This window comes from Rutilus rutilus (assembly GCF_951802725.1).
Source record: "Rutilus rutilus genome assembly, chromosome: 22".
Lineage (NCBI taxonomy): Eukaryota > Metazoa > Chordata > Actinopteri > Cypriniformes > Leuciscidae > Rutilus > Rutilus rutilus.
Window position 1 is genome coordinate 2873905 of NC_140227.1, and position 17269 is coordinate 2891173.

Below are 17269 nucleotides of genomic sequence, written 5' to 3' on the forward strand. Positions count from 1 at the left end.
TCCATCATGGGTCTGTGACGGAGCTAATGACTGCGGAGACTATTCAGATGAGAGGAACTGCCCAGGTAAAACACTGTAAAGGGGCTTTCCTCTTCATTTTGCCCATTTTAAGCAAAGAAAGTAAAATCTTGACAAGAAATGTTTGAGTTTTTATTCAAACCTCTGAAGTTTGATTGCAGACTTTGGGATTTGAGAAGATCTGAGTACATACAGTGTGTGCTGTGTGCTTTCCTCTCAGTAACAAAATAAACACACAACAAAAATGGCAGCGGTGAGAAAACAGAAGATCAGAAAGCATCTGATCACAGCAATGTGGAAATGTTTGAGATTCAGACTCCAGTCACGGCATGTTTATTTATAGCACTTTAAAGCAGCAGTTTTATGGTATTAAACTAGAGCTGTGAAACGATTAATCGCGATTAATCGCATCCAAAATAAAGGTTTGTGTTCACATAATATATGTGTGTGTACTGTGCATAATTATTTTGTATATATAAATCCACACACATGCATGTATATATTTAAGAAAAATTGGCTTATATATATATATTAGTGCTGTCAGTTAAACGCGTTATTAACGGCGTTAACGCAAACCCATTTTAACGGCGTCAATTTTTTTAGTGCGAGATGAACGTTCTTTTTGGCCTAGCAAACTTTGTCGTTTTTTTTCACATGCTTTTGCAACAACTAGTAACGTTGGAAAAACTACAACACCACACCGGATCTAGCTAGACCAGAAACAAAACAACAGGCCGCACGCCGCACACACTTGTTTAGGCTTGCGAGCCGGCCAAAGAGTAGTAGGCTAATGTTACGTTTTGAGTGGATGGCGAGCGCGAGACGCCGAAATGGATGCAACAAGATTCTGAATGTAAAGTTTACTTTTAAAAAGTTGCCAAATGGTTCCATTGACAAGACCAAAGTGATCTGTGTGTTTTGTCGTCGTGAACTGAGCGATCATCGCAGCGCGTCCAGTCTGAAACACCACTCGATGGCCAAGCACACACACAGCTGATGCGAATTCTCTGATGCGATTATTTGCTCCGAGTGAGAATGTTAGTGTGAAACTGAACACTACAGTATATGCCAATGTTGTTTTCAATAAAAAAACATTTGCACAAAGCAAGTCGATCCACTTTTCCATGTTGATAAGAGCATTAAAATGAGAAAAAAAAAGAATGGGATAAAAAGAAATCAAGGGACATTTAGAATAGATAAAAATGTGCGATTAATTGCGAGTTAACTATGACATTAATGCGATTAATCGCGATTAAATATTTTAATCGTTTGACAGCACTAATATATATATATATATATATATATATATATATATAATTTGTATTATATATAAATATAAATATTGTATATATAAATAACACATTTTTCTCTCTCTATATATATATATATATATACATGCATGTGTGTGGATTTATATATTCAAAATAATTATGCACAGTACACACACATATTATGTGAACACAAACTTTGCGATCGCGATTAATCGTTTCACAGCCCTTTATTAAACATAAATAAACAGGGTCAGTGTCGCTTTAAATTAGAATTACAACTTCAGTTTCTACTATAAAGCGGCTCTCCAGTGTGTTCATGTTTTTACTCACGTCTGACCAGAGAATCAGAGAAGATTGAAGAAATGAAAAGGAGCAGAAAGAAGATAAACTTATAATATCTGCCCCTTATCAACATAAATTAAATTACAATTCCAAAGATTTACACCTCAGAGCCACTCTTACAGATGGACAAGCTCCCATGGAGAAACATGAGATATTCTCCATTCATTTTAAAGGTTGTATCAGTGATTTCAGGCCCAATTTTTTTTTTATCACATTCATCTAATCTTTCCTAACGATCCGCTAGCTGCCCGCCCCATAAGCATGCCATCAAAAAAACGCGTCTCTGTAGGCAGCCTAGGCTCTGAGATCTGCACACAAAAACAATTGGTTTCACCAACCACTCAAAACCAAAACAAATAGTGTTCCAACCAATCACCGACAGGGGGAGGGTGTTGAGAGGTTTTGTGCTCGTGCACGGCTGCACGCGAAGTCGGAGCTGAAGAAGAAGCTGGCTCAAAACCTCACAACACCCTCCCCCTGTCGGTGATTGGTTAGAACACTACTTGTTTTGGTTTTGAGTGGTTGGTGAAACCAATTGTTGTTGTTTTTGGGCCTGAAATCACTGATACAACCTTTAATTTAATTCATTTTAAAATAAAAAAAATCGATTGAGATTCTGCTGTTATATTTAGAGTTGCAACTTAACCTGAGACAAAAGCTTGTGCTGTCTGTTTTTTGGCACGATGATATGTAGGGTGGGCACCCGCTGGCAGAGACATAAATCTGCACATATGCAATGGATCAATGCTGGTTTAAAGGTTTTTACCAGCCGAGCAAACTTTTCCGTAAAGTTTGCTTTGACTCCTGAAACAAACTCCAAAAGAAGTTGTTTTGTGAGAAACTTATGAAGCCGAGGCACTCAAGATTAAAAGATCTAAAAAGCCTTTATTTACTCATGGCTTAAATAATGTATAAAACAGTTAGAAAAAAGACCACTGACACGTTGCGCTAACAAGCCTTCATCAGGCATCACGCTGTTTTTAAATTATTTATGCGTTGAGGCTTTTTAGATCTCTTAATCCTGAGTGCCTCCGCTTGATATGTTTTTCATGGAATAAACTAAACCTTATCCAAAAAGCTCCAGGAAAAGAAGATTTTCTACCCAACTCTCTGCATTCTTGTTTATGACTCCAAGGAAGTTTGTTTTGGCCCGATTTTGTTCAAAACGACGTCAAAACCTCTCTTTTTTTTCTTTTTATTCATCAGATAAAAAAAAGAGAAAGTGTCCATCAAACTCGTTTGCGTGTCCCAACGGTCGCTGCATCCCCATGAGCTGGACCTGTGATAAGGAGAACGACTGTGACAGTGGAGCTGATGAGCTGCACTGCGGTGAGTTTCACTGCGCTTATATCGCACTAACAAACACGGGTCATTTACTCTTTCCCCGCCAGCATTTTTTATCATGTTCACAAAACTTTCATGGCCCCCAGAGCATTTTGTTGTGTGAATATATGAACATACAACATTTCAAAAGAAAGAACAGAGCCTCTCCCTTTAAAAAAAAAACATTTTATTCTAGCTTTACGCATTCTTTATTTATCAACACTTGACTGTGGGTAAGTTTCATGGAAAAAGCAACATTTTAAACAAAGTGTAATGAATAGTGTGACTGATCAATCACAGAAAGTTGTATCGTTGGCTCAGAGATGAGGGATCCAAATGCAGATGAAGGGCCCTATTTTAATTATCTGAAACGCAAGTATCAAATGTGAAACGCAAGTAACTTTGTGGGCGGATCTCGGCCACTGTTGCTATTATACCGGCGCAGATCTAAAATGTGTTGGTCTGAAGTAGCTTCATTACTCATAGGTGTGGTTTGGGCGTAACGTGAAATAAACCAATCAGAGCCTCATCTCACATTCCCTTTAAGAGCAGGCGTGCTTGTTCCATGGCGACTTGCTATTATAACGGCGGATTTGCCAGACGCACGCCAGGAGCGGTTCACAGCCGAGGAGACCGACGTTCTCGTCAGGGCCGTAAAACACAGAGAAGTGACATTGGGGATGGAGAAACACACCCAAATTAGCTTCGCTTAAACAGGCGTATAATAATTTATAAGCTAGATTTATGCCTATTTTTTCACATCTTCATGGACACTACAATGATTTCCCTCATGTGGAATATTTTTCCTTGTAATTTTGTATGGTTTGCAAAAATGTGAACTGCTGCGTCTGTGTAGATGAGAGAAGCAAAGTGTATGTGCGTTGTGCACACGCTACATTATGGTCAAGCATGCGCCCTTAAAATAGCATCTGAATAACGCGCCACTGACTTTAGACGAGGTTTCTCCTGGTCTGTGGCGGAATTGTTTTCTGAAACTGCAAAATAGCACCAGGGAACGTTTGCGCCGGAACACGCCTCCTCTTTTCGCTGACCCTAAGTGTAATATTAATAATAATAATAATCAAAATACACAAAAGACATAAACCAGGGAAACAGAACTAACTTAGAACTTAACTAACAAGACGTGTAAACAATTAATTGGGAGTGATGAAAGGAAGCAGGAACTGAAATGAATACAAACTAAGAGTCAACCTAATACAAGTCCACATTACAAAACAAAAGAATAAAGATGCAGAATTCATAATAAGAGTAATACCAGATTTTTTTATTTTTCCAAATGAGGTTTTGTCAGATTAATATAATTTCTTAAAGTTAAAGTCGCATGAAACAGAAGTTGCACTCGTCTTTTCTTCCCTGTTGTGTCGTATATCAGAGTGAAACGGCTTCTGGAACAAGATCAAATGTGGGCGGGGCTTGAGTTTGTCTGTGGGGAATTGATTGGATGGTTGTGGTTTGCTATTGGTGGATCTCATGTGAGTGACAGGTTGCCCCGCCCTCGTCATCAGAGAAGAGAAGAGATGCTGCAAGAGAGAGGGGAAGTTATTCTGATTCAAGATTACCTGGAACATGAATTTAAACAATAATGATATGCACCAATAAATAATTTAGAATTAATTCTGCAATATTGCAATAAAAACAAAACAAGAATTGTCAATTTTGAATTAATTGTGACTTTAAGAACATATAAACACACTTTCAGATCTGTCCAGTTCATTTGAGGTCATTTGTTCCAGAATCTTTGAAATAAGTTTTGTCTATGTTCACTAACTATAATAATTCACTAACGGGTCGTTGAATTATTCTGCTCAGATAAGTTCTGCTCAGCGACGCAGTTTGAGTGTGGGAATCATCGCTGTATTTCCAGCAGCTGGGTGTGTGACGGAACGGACGACTGTGGAGACGGGTCAGATGAGGACAGCAGATGCAGTGAGTGCTCATACTTCAAAACAGCATGAAATGGGACAACGTATAACAAATAGCTTGACTGATGGATCACAGAGAATAAAACTGTTTTTAAAGTGCCCCTATTATGCTATGTTAAAGGTTCCTGATTTTGTTTTGGAGTCTCCTACAACAGGTTTACATGCATCACAGCTCAAAAACACTTTATTTCCTCATAATCTCCACTGCAGCATCAGCTCTTTTCTCTCAGTGTCTGAAACGGTTCGATCAAGGATTCAGTCTCTCTAAACCCCGCCTCTCTGAGAGCTGCTCTGCTCTGATTGGTCAGATGACCCAGTCTGTTGTGATTGGTCGACCGTGTCAGAAACCAAATGCTCATTAGCATATCTGAATTTCAGCTCCGGATCTTCCTCAGCTCCTGATCCTCAGTGATACGAACAGTAACGATGGCGTCGGTTTTACCGTATCAATCTCATCAAAGTGGATTTGCTCTGTCAGCAGAAAACAGCGTCTTCTCCACACGAACAACACGAACCAAACTCTTCCAGTCTCAGATAAACTACAGTGTTTGAGGGTCAAAGTAGACGTTGTTCACGGCAGCCAATGAAGAACATAGACTGGCGTTATGCAAATCTGTTACAAACCTACGCAGATTCAGCAGGAAGTGAGACTGGAATTACTGACGACTCGTTTCAGTTCAGAATCACTCCAAAAACTCCATTTATCTGCACTTTGAAACTTTGCATATCTTTAACATTCGCAAACAGCTCTATTACACACTCCATGAAAGGGAATATCCCAAAAAGCATAACAGGGGCGCTTTAACATAATAAGTGACATTGAATTATTCTAGAAATTGTTTTATGTGTCTGTGAATCATGTGTGTTTTTGACTCAGAGAATAAAACGTGCAGTGCGGACGCGTTCCAGTGTCCCGACTCACACAAGTGTGTCCCGCAGCGCTGGGTGTGTGATGGCGACAGAGACTGTCCGGACGGAGCCGACGAGAGTGTGAAGGCCGGCTGTGGTGAGTGGTCAAACACACCTCCTGCTTTTGTGAGAACACTGTGCGAATCACTCCTGCTGAACAGTTTGGTTCTTTTTTCGTTTAGTGTTCAATAACACGTGTAAGGCGGGAGAGTTCATGTGCCAGAACAGACAGTGTATCGCCAAACATTTCATGTGTGACCACGACAACGACTGCGGCGACGGATCCGACGAATCTCAGGAGTGCGGTACGTTCATGATTATTTCAATCAAGATAATTATGGATTTATGAAATCCTTATTAAAGCTACAGAAGTTATTCAGTCAAGAGCAGTGAGTGATTTTCTCTTTCTTTTGTTCTTTGATTATTATTATTATTAAGTTTATTTAGATAGGGACAGATACAAATAACATAGATAAGCTTTAACAGTCATCTGATGTATGTATCATAGTGTTTTTAGCTAAAGCTAATTCAAGCTAATTATCCTTAACGTCAGACAGTTGCCGGTTTATTAGGCTGCTGTCACTTTAAGGCAAGGCAAGGCAAGTTTATTTATATAGCACATTTCATACACATAGGCAATTCAAAGTGCTTTACATAGAAGAAATTAAAATAAAAAACTTTTTTAAAGTAAAAAACTTTTTTAAAGTAAAAAACTTTAAGACCTGACGCACATGACGCAGATCTGACACGCATCCTGTTTTCCCACAACTCTTTACGCTCATTTAAGATTTTATTTAACTCATTTAAAACTGTGCTTGTGAGGATACTCGACAATAATTTTGTGTATTTTTGTCCGTTCAAGCGCTGTCTGAAGTGGCTCTCTGTGCGCACAAGTGTGTGTGTGAAACACACACAGGAGATTTACAGACAGTAGTAACGCTCTGCCTTCTCTCTGTATATCATTGTGCTTGAATGGTTTAAAAGCATTTGCATGAATAAAAGCATGATTATCTAATGTGATGTAACTATAAAATGGATGCTACTTTAATTGCATTCAATATTTTTAATGCGCTTAACTGAAAATAATTAATTGTGTGCGTTAACGCGTTAATATTGACAGCCCTAGTTGATTGCAATAAAATAAACATTAACTGAAATAAAATAAAGTATTATAATTCAGCTTGTTGCCAAAGCAACATTTCTCATTTTTGTTTATAGGTGCAGATCAAAATCAAATTCAAAATAGGGTTACACATTATTGATAGTCCACTATAGACATCCTACCAACTAAAGGTTACTTTGCATCTACATGTCAACTTACTCTCATTAGAGTATTAGTAGTGTTAGGTTATGGCTAATGGGCTAGTAGAATAAGTTGACACGTAGTTGTAAAGTTACTTAGTCAGTTGAATGTGTGTTAAACAGAAAGTCTATTAATACTCTAATGACTGCTATTGACAATTAGTTGGAAAGTTACTTATAAAATGTCTGAAGTGTTACCCAAAATATTAACAAAAAATATAATAGTATATCATTGATAGTAAAATAACACATTGCAAGGTTGTTTTGCCTTGTGAACACACCTTAAGAACAATATTGTTCAAATAAAAAGAAGAATAAAACAGCTAAACTCTTTTACTGTTTTGTTACCCATTACTACAGAAGTGATGCTTTAATAGGTTTGACTTCTCTGTATTATTTGAGATCTCATCAGTCTGTGTTCATCTCCGTAGAGTATCCCGCGTGTAAGGCCAACGAGTTCCGCTGTGACAACGGCCGCTGCCTGATCCGGAAGTCATGGGAGTGTGACGGAGAGTTTGACTGCCACGATCACTCAGACGAAGCTCCCAAAAACCCTCACTGCGACAGCTCTGGTATGAACTAAATGCTAATCCAGCTGGATATCTGTGACCTTGTTCGAAATGACTGAGCCAACAAACTATCCAACAGTCTTTGTGGCGTCATGTAGAGTGAAACAGGACCAACCGAGCTGAGAGCATTTGGGAATCACAGAACAATGCTGGCACTAGGGGTGTCGCAATATACCGGTATTGACGATAATCGTGATATTCAAAGCATGAAATATCGACATCGTGTTAATTTAGAGCAATACAATATACCGGTATTGGCGATATTGGCGTTTTCTAGACGCAGCGCTCGTCCGCGCCCGCGCAGCTAGAGTGAAACACTCTGTCCACACCCGAAAAAAGTAAGCTGAGCTCGCCAGTATTAACAACAGAGTTCTTCGGCTTCAAAGAAAACAGCACCTTAGAGGTGGACAGGTGGTCGCACACCGGACGAGAAGCGCAGCGCCACGTCTTTAAAATTCGAACACATTCTGTATGAGTGTACACACACCGGACGAGAAGCACAGTGCGGTTCTATTCGGCGTCTGTCCGCGTCGCCCAGCAACGGCTCAGGACCTTGTTCAAAATCCTGCCGCGACACAGAGCGCAGAAAAAAGTGTTCAGATCACACACTCAGCAACTATTGTATTTAATTGTACAGTATAATCATAACATAGTACAGACATGATCTCAATTCCATAATGTCCTTAAACATAATGATATTGCTGGCCATAAACTGAGAAAGTGCGTGTCCGGTGTGCAATACCTCGAGTTGTCATCAGACGCGACGCGGCTATTATTTTACTAGTCATCATGGAAACGTGATATTAACTGTTAACAGGGGGTTTCTGTGTTCATATATTTAATAAAGGGTGATTATTTATATTAAGAATCACGTTTTCTTTAGGCTACTCATCTTATTTTTGTATTTGTATTTGCACTTGATTTTTTTATTCAAATCTGCCATCTGCATGACTTTATTGGCACCAGTGCAACAACAGGTTTAAGAGCTTTTCAGTTCTTCAGGAAACCTTCAGACAGTGTTTGGCTTCAGTTTGAAACCAGATAAACTTCACATGCTTGTCTTCCTTCACAAAAATTTGCCATAGATTGAGTACGCAAGAAGTAAAAATGCATGTGCCTTGTGTTTATCAGTATCCTTATGTTTGTTGGGTAAAAAAGAAAAACTATATAAACAAAGTAAAAATTAATTTGACTGATAACTACCCCCCCCCCCCCCCCCCCCTCTAGATTCTATAGATATCGTGATATATCGATATCGTGAATTCTTTTGGCCACAATAACCGTGGTGTGGAAAACCTAACATCGTGACAGCCCTAGCTGGCACACTATTAAAATGTGACCCTGGATCACAAAACCAGTCACAAGTCGCACGGGTATATTTATGGCAACAGCCAACAATACATTGTATGGGCCAAAATTATAGATTTTTCTTTTATGCCAAAAATCATTAGGATATTAAGTAAAGATCATGTTCCATGAAGATATTTAGTAAATTTCCTACCGTAAATATATAAAACATTTATTTTTGTGAGTGGATGCAGCACAATCGCCAACATAAATGGACAACTTTAAAGGAGATTTTCTCTATGTTTCGATTTTTATGCACCCACAGATTCCAGATTTTCAATAGTTGTATCTCGGCCAAATATCGTCATATCCTAACAACCCATTCATCAATGGAACGCTTATTTATTCAGCTTACAGATGATGCATAAATCTCAGTTTCAACAAACTGACCCATGTGACTGGTTTTGTGGTCCAGGGTCACACAAATAGTATTTTTGGAAAGGCTTTGGAAAACATGTCCTTATGGTTATACTAGAAACCTGCAGGGCTCTCACGGGCTGGACCAGTCCAAATCTGCACATGCATTTAATGATTCCTTCTTTTTTTTCCTTCAAGCAGAAAAGAAGTGTAATGAAACGGCGTATGCGTGTGGGAACGGTAAATGCATCAGTGAGATGTTACTGTGCAATCGTAACGATGACTGCGGCGATGGATCGGACGAGCTGAACTGCTTCATTAATGAGTGTCTGAACAGTAAAATGAGTGGATGCTCTCAGCTGTGCGAGGACCTGAAGATCGGATTCAAGGTAAAGGTCAAGCTTATGGCACTTTCCCATGTCTAGAAAATAAACTTCTTTAACACTACAGGTGAATAGGGTAAGAAAATTAACCAATATCACCATACTTCCACTGGTTATTGTTCACAAGTTTATTACATTTTGTGAAATGCAATGTTTAAATATGCAAATAAGGAATCATCTAATTAAATATGCATTAATTTGCGAGGTTCAAAATTCTTGTTTCATTTTCATGACATAGGTCAAGGGGATTTTTCAGGCGAGGTCTCTTTTTATTACTGCATAATTCAGAAAATAATGTCAACAGCCAGAAAATGTTTTTAAGAATAAAACGTTATAAATCAGGTGAAAAAACCCTGAACAAACCCCGATGTAAAAACCTACAGAATATAAATGCATGAAAAACATGTTTTTGTCTGTAGTGTCTTGCTTTTAAAAATACTTTTTATTTACTTTACACTGGCACAGTCCGATACTTACTTTTCTTTGTGTTTCTGCCTCCAGTGCAGATGCCACACTGGCTTTAGACTGAAGGATGATGGGAAGACCTGTGTAGATGTGGACGAGTGCTCCACCTCGTATCCCTGCACACAGCATTGCATCAACACACACGGCAGCTTCCGATGTGTGTGTGTGGACGGCTTCCAGCTCAGCCCCTCCGACCACACCATCTGCAAATCCACCTCTGGTACGAGTCACTGTCATGGTCGGTTGCAGTAAAGATGAGATGAGAAGGATCTAAAGGGGACTATTATGCACTTTTTTAGAAGGTGTAATATAAGTCTCATGTGTCCCCAGAGTGTCTGTGAAGTTTCAGCTCAGAATACCCCACCGATCGTTAATTATACCTTGTTGTAAATGCCCATTTTTGAGTTGAGTTGAGTTGCATGTATCTTTAAATGCAAATGAGCTGCTGCGTACCGCCTCCCTTTCCAGAAGAGGGCGGAGCCTTTACAGCAAGTGCCTCGGATACTCTGCCAAAAACATTTGGTTGGTTTTGATTATAATCTCTTGCTCACAACATTGCATGAGTGTTAAACTAAGTTCTCTTTCACGTCGTATTGCACTTAACCTGTCTAATACACACAAGGTTGTGTCAAAAACACACAGAGTTCACATAAACACAGTCAGTTATGTCTGTGAACGTAAACAGCAAGTAAAGAAATCACATGTGTATATTAGATCTGTGTATTAAAGTGAAAGCAGTGTAATATACAGTACCTACTGCTATATGCTGTTAATATGAATCAAACAACAAAAGAAAAACAGAAAATCACTCACTGCCCTTGACTGAATAACTTTAATAGCTTTAATAAGAATATATTTCTTACTTGAATGCTGCTGTTAAATACTCTGGTGAGGAGATAAACATGGCGGACTGTGTTCAGCTCACTGAGGGGCGGAGTCTATGCTAATTGGGTGGAGTCAGTCAGCAGTCGTGGGCGGGGCCTGTGCAATGTGTGCACATTCCTGAACGGCTCATTTTGAGACATTATTTCAGATTTATGGGGAAAATAACAAACAGAGTGGATGGATACCACAATAGGGTGGTTGTGTACACACACTGCGAACACATAAATACAGTGGGCCCTATTTTAACGATCTGAAACGCAAGTAACTTTGTGGGTGGATCTTGGGCGCTGTTGCTATTATACCGGCGGGATAAATGACTCTTGCGCTCGACACAAATCTAAAATGAATTGGTCTGAAGTAGCTTCATTACTCATAGGTGTGGTTTGGGCGTAACGTGAAATAAACCAATCAGAGCGTCATCTCACTTTCCCTTTAAGAGCAGGCGCGCTTGTTCCATGGCGGATTGCTATTATAACGGCGGATTTGCCAGACGCACACCAGGAGCGGTTCACAGCCGAGGAGACCGACGTTCTCGTCAGGGCCGTAAAACACACAGAAGTGACATTGTATGAGGATGGAGAAACACCCAAATTAGCTTCGGTTAAACAGGCGTATGATAATTTGGGTAAATGTGTAAGCTAGATTTATGCCTATTTTTTCACATCTTCATGGACACCACAATGATTTCCCTCGTGTGTAAATATTTTTCTGCTGCGTCTGTGTGTAGATGAGATAAGCAAAGTGTATGTGCGTTGTGCACACGCTACATTATGGCCAAGCATGCTTAAAATAGCATCTGAATAACGCGCCACTGACTTTAGACGAGGTTTCTCCTGGTCTGTGGCGGAATTGTTTTCTGAAACTGCAAAATAGCACCAGGGAACGTTTGCGCCGGAACACGCCTCCTCTTTTCGCTGAACCGTCCCCGGGAGCGCAAGTTCATTCCCTAATTTACAGACGTGCGTCTGTGGAGGGAAAAGTCCGCTGTGCATCGGTGCAAAATAGGAATGATACATGCGTCGCTGTACAAAGTCAATTGTGCTGGATGCAAGATAGGGCCCAGTATGTTCAAAAACGTATAAAAGTGAATTTTGCATAATAGGTCCTCTTTAACACTAAATAAAACACTCAAGGCAAGCAGGAACAGAACAACTGGTAACACGGTGTGAACGGACCATGAACATAGACACAGATAATCCCTTACATTTGTGAGGCTCTAGACTTGGATCCCTCACGGGGTCCCGAGTGCTTATGTCTTAGTTGTGCTCGCCATGATTCACACAAGACAGGCTCTTGTCAGTAGGACGAAGTGGGTATTATCTTTCCCATAGCGTCGCTATCTCAGACTCAGCACTTGAAAGGGAACTACAGATGCCTAAAAAAATAAACACTTAAATGTGTATTATGAATGTCTTCTTTCCACTTCTTTCCCCTTCTTTTGACTGAAAGAAGTCAAGTTATGGAAGCAAAATAGCCTAAAATCTCAAACTTTGCAAGTGCATGGTGCGTTTATTCATACCTGCAGTCATGGGAGTTTCTTTTTTACTCTAATATGTTTTCTTTTTCACTTCACTGTATAGACGAGGAGCCGTTCCTCATCTTTGCCAACCGTTATTACTTGAGAAAGCTCAACTTGGATGGCTCAAACTACACACTTATAAAGCAGGTATGATTTGACACTAGCGCTAGTTTTTTTAACTCTATTCTGTAACATTTCATTGCAGTTTTTCCTCATGAATTGTCTTCATTTGCAGGGTCTGAACAATGCTGTTGCGTTAGACTTCGACTACAGGCAGCAGATGATCTACTGGACAGATGTCACGACTCAAGGCAGCATGATACGCCGCATGCACATCAACGGCAGCAACGTTCAGGTGATCTGCATGTATCTGCATCTTTATTCAGCCTTACTGTGATGTCAGCCAAACGTTGGTTGAAACTAGACTTTCGTTCGGATTCTTTGGCAGGTTCTCCATCGCACATCTCTCAGCAACCCTGACGGCCTGGCTGTTGATTGGGTCAGTGGTAACCTGTACTGGTGTGATAAGGGACGGGACACTATCGAGGTGTCGAAGCTGGACGGAGCATACAGGACTGTTCTGGTCAACACTGGACTGAGGGAACCCAGAGCCGTGGCTGTGGACGTCCGCAATGGGTAAACAGCGAAAATTACCCTATTATGCTTTTTGGGATATTATCTTTCAAAGTTAATCTTTGATTTTTTTTAAGTTTCAAAGATCAAAGTGCAGATAAATGGAGTTTATCCACTTTGATGAGATTAATTACTGTTCGTATCACTGAGTATCAAGAGCTGAGGAAGATCAGGAGCTGAAATTCAGATATGATAATGAGCGTTTGGTTTCTGACACGATCGACCAATCACAACAGACTGAGTTATCTGATCAATCAGAGCAGAGCAGCTCTCAGAGAGGCGGGGTTTAGAGAGACTGAATCCTTGATCGAAGCGTTTCAGACACTGAGAGAAAAGAGCTGATGCTGCAGTGGAGATTATGAGGAAATAAAAGTGTTTTTGACCTGTGATGCATGTACTGTAAACCTAATGAGACACCAAAACAACATTAGGAACCTTTAAAATAGCATAATAGGGACACTTTAATTGTTTGTTTGTTTGTTTTTCATTATTCTGTTCTCCTCGTCCTGTTTCTGCTAATATTCCTTGAAGGACGGTGAACTGAATGTGTCTTAACAATGATGTTTGTCTTTGTCAGGTACCTGTACTGGTCTGACTGGGGTGATAATCCTCATATCGGCCGCATTGGGATGGACGGCACCAACAGAAGTGTGATCGTACAGGACAAGATAACGTGGCCCAACGGTCTCACTCTGGACTTCATCAATGATCGCATCTACTGGGCCGATGCCAGAGAGGACTACATCGAGTTTGCCAGCTTAGACGGAACCAATAGACACACTGGTGAGGGGAAAAACACAAGCCATTTGGTAAACAGCCTGCAGGTTATCACAACCATTTTTGGTATTCAGTACAGCAGCAGGATTGTGACTATAAACTATATAATATAATATAAGAAACTTACAAGTATACATTTTGGAAGTGTGTGTATATATATATATATATATATATTATAACTAAGCATATGACAGATGATGAGGACATTGAACGCCGCATGTTGTATATGCAGGCTAATATTCAGACAAAGTGAAGACATCACTGTTTAAAGCATATTGTACACCACTTTTATACTGCCCATTTGTGGACAAATTATAGAACATCTAGCTCACAGAGGCTTCAAGTAGCTTACAATGATGCAATGAGCATTTTATTAAGGAGACCTAGATGGCATACTGCAAGTGAGATGATGTTTGTAAGTGTGGGAGTTAACACATTTAAAGCTGTGTTACAGAATCTTATGTACAAGACTTAATGCTTCTAAAAATGAGATTACCATGGGTCTATCAAATATAAGGTTTAACACTACACGATATCAGTCTAAAGTGTGGAAACACTGGTACTTTTGTATTTATATAACGTATTGATGTATTTTTTTGTTGTTGTTGTTGTTGTTGTTTTATATGTTGGGTGTGTTTTAAAAAATTGGCCCCCTAGTCTGTAATAAAACATTGATTGATATATATAAATAACTTTACTACCATTAAAAGGTAAGAGTTTTGTTTTATTGTGTAAGGTTGCTGCGTGTTTATTATGTTTGTGTAGTTAATAATCCCCATGTTTGTGTTGCAGTTTTGACTCAGGACATCCCGCACATATTCGCCATGACTATTTTTGAGGAGTACATCTACTGGACAGACTGGGAGACCAAGTCAATCAACAGAGCTCACAAAACACAGGGAACCAACAAGACCATGCTGATCAGCACACTCCACAGACCCATGGACATCCACATCTACCACCCCTACAGACAGCCAGAAGGTCAGGACACTCACGACGAGACGCATTTACACCCAAATTACCCGGAACAATGTGTCCCAGGAACTTTTTTTCCCCCAGATCTGTTGCTGTCTGCGTTTCTAAAGTACCGTAAAGATTAGGCAAATTAGTCCGGTGACGTAAGACTGCGCTACTTAACAGTTCCCGCTGGATTTCATCCTCTGAATTTAAGCTTAATAAAGCCTGAGCCTCGTCGTCAGTCCATCGGTCGTAACTCCATTGTTGATTCGAATAGCAAACAACTGTTACTGCACGCAGCGCAACAGATGGTGGTTAAAATCACCCAGTCAACCAATGAAAATGCAGCATGAACTCAACCAATCAGCATGTTCAGCGCCCAAGTCCCACCCCTGAAAGTTCCTGAACTTTGAAAAAGTACTACCTCGCAAGCAGGGACTTTCGGAGGGGGAAATATTTACCTGGAACTTCATTTAGACCCTGGATCCTGCGGTCGAAACACACGAGTAACACCCCAAAGTCCCTAGCTCCTAGCACCTCCTACTCACACTCATCTCATCCAAATGTCACAGCAGCAAAAAATGAAGTCAGTGAAGAGAAATCGAATTAATTGTTTGCAGATGCCATTTGGTTGGTGTATTCTCGTACCCCAACACCCCAAACTCTCACTACTGGTTGAGCTGGAAGGGATTGACAGATCTAAGCGGACCGCTCTCAATGTTTAGATGGTGTCTGTGAGGCTCAATGTTCACACTTTTGGGGGAGATAAACCCATGAATGGCATACTGATAGTACTCAGTGAACAATACACTGGGTTAAAGTTGCATTGTGTAATATTTAGGAGGATCTGTTGACAGAAATGTAATATCATATCCATAACTATGTTTTCAGTGGTGTATAAAGCCCTCACTTAATGAACCATTATGTTTTTATTACCTTAGAATGAGCCATGTCTATCTACACACACCGCGGGTCGCCTTACATCGACATGTTTCTCTAAATGGACAAACACGTTTCGTCACTATGTTGTTCTTAATGCAAAGAAGCTAGCTAAAGTCAGCGAATAAAACACTGACACAATGATGAACAAGTAACAATAATATTCACAATAACATATCGTTTTACTAAATAATTAATAAACCTTATTTCTTAATTTATCTTTGTAAATTTATCTTTATCTTTGCTTAACCGGCTACTCTCTGCTGTCTCAGACGACGACATCACTTCCTGTCGGCCACCGTAACTTCTGTTGGGTGCAGTTCACAACCTCACCACTAGATTAGACTAATTTAACATTAAAAAAAATATTAAAATACTTAAAATACGCCTATAATCAGGGCCGTCGCTGATGTATCCGGTGCCCGGGGCAGGTTGTTGCAGGGGGAGGGGGGCTGGTGCCCATTGGTTGAAATCACGGGGTCCCCCTTTGAATCGTCACCACCTTTTGTCCCGCTAGCGACGGCCCTGCCTGTAATGCTGTGTTCTCTTCTCTCCCGTTAGTCACGAATCACCCATGTCAGACAGACAATGGCGGCTGCAGTAACTTGTGTCTGCTGTCTCCGGGTGGTGGCTATAAATGTGCCTGTCCAAATAACTTCTACCTGGCCGCTGATGGGAAACAGTGCATGTCGAACTGCACCGCCAGCCAGGTGAGGGCATGATCATGAGACTAGTTAAACCCAGTCCGAGACAGAACAACACAGCGTTTCTCATTTGAAATATGTACCTGTGACATCTCTCCTCAGTTTGTGTGCAAGAATGACAAGTGTATCCCGTTCTGGTGGAAGTGTGACACTGAGGACGACTGCGGAGACCGATCCGACGAGCCTGGCGACTGCCGTGAGTGATTGTGTGGATTGTAGGAGAGACGTTTTCACAGCCAAACCCATGTGTAATAAGAGCACATTTGTACATGTTTCTTCCAACAGCTGACTTTAAATGCAGACCCGGTCAGTTCCAGTGTGGCACTGGTATCTGTACAAACCCAGCGTACATCTGTGACGGAGACAACGACTGCCAGGATAACTCTGATGAGGCCAACTGCGGTACGTTTATGGACAGGTTTCAAGTATCTGCACTTTTTCAGGTTTATTTTTTGGGGGGCAAATTGTCACATTTACATTCAAAAGCAAATCTCAAATGAACCCGACGAATCAGTGCACAAAACACGATAAACAATCGGACGTTTCCACTCGCCGCTGTTCTCGAGTCAACAACTCACTGATTCAATGATTCGTTCAGGAAAAATTTGAAATAAGACAAATGAATG

The 17269-nt window shown here is 40.4% G+C and overlaps 1 protein-coding gene across 4 annotated transcripts in view; it reads left to right on the top strand.

The window, feature by feature from the left end:
- The window catches only part of lrp1aa (low density lipoprotein receptor-related protein 1Aa), a 178581-nt gene that overhangs the window by 119482 nt on the left and 41830 nt on the right, over positions 1-17269 (top strand). For 2 of the 4 annotated variants that reach the window (XM_084394815.1, XM_084394817.1), the window contains exons 49-64: positions 1-65; positions 2838-2960; positions 4785-4901; positions 5775-5903; positions 5989-6111; positions 7540-7680; positions 9580-9770; positions 10266-10449; positions 12695-12780; positions 12869-12988; positions 13082-13269; positions 13844-14049; positions 14836-15024; positions 16501-16649; positions 16746-16839; positions 16929-17045. The exon at positions 1-65 is cut by the window's left edge and continues 85 nt beyond it. In XM_084394815.1, coding sequence (XP_084250941.1) covers positions 1-65; positions 2838-2960; positions 4785-4901; positions 5775-5903; positions 5989-6111; positions 7540-7680; positions 9580-9770; positions 10266-10449; positions 12695-12780; positions 12869-12988; positions 13082-13269; positions 13844-14049; positions 14836-15024; positions 16501-16649; positions 16746-16839; positions 16929-17045 — 2222 coding nt within the window. The remainder of the gene's footprint in view (positions 66-2837; positions 2961-4784; positions 4902-5774; positions 5904-5988; positions 6112-7539; positions 7681-9579; positions 9771-10265; positions 10450-12694; positions 12781-12868; positions 12989-13081; positions 13270-13843; positions 14050-14835; positions 15025-16500; positions 16650-16745; positions 16840-16928; positions 17046-17269) is intronic. The other 2 variants (XM_084394816.1, XM_084394818.1) reach the window with 1 other exon arrangement.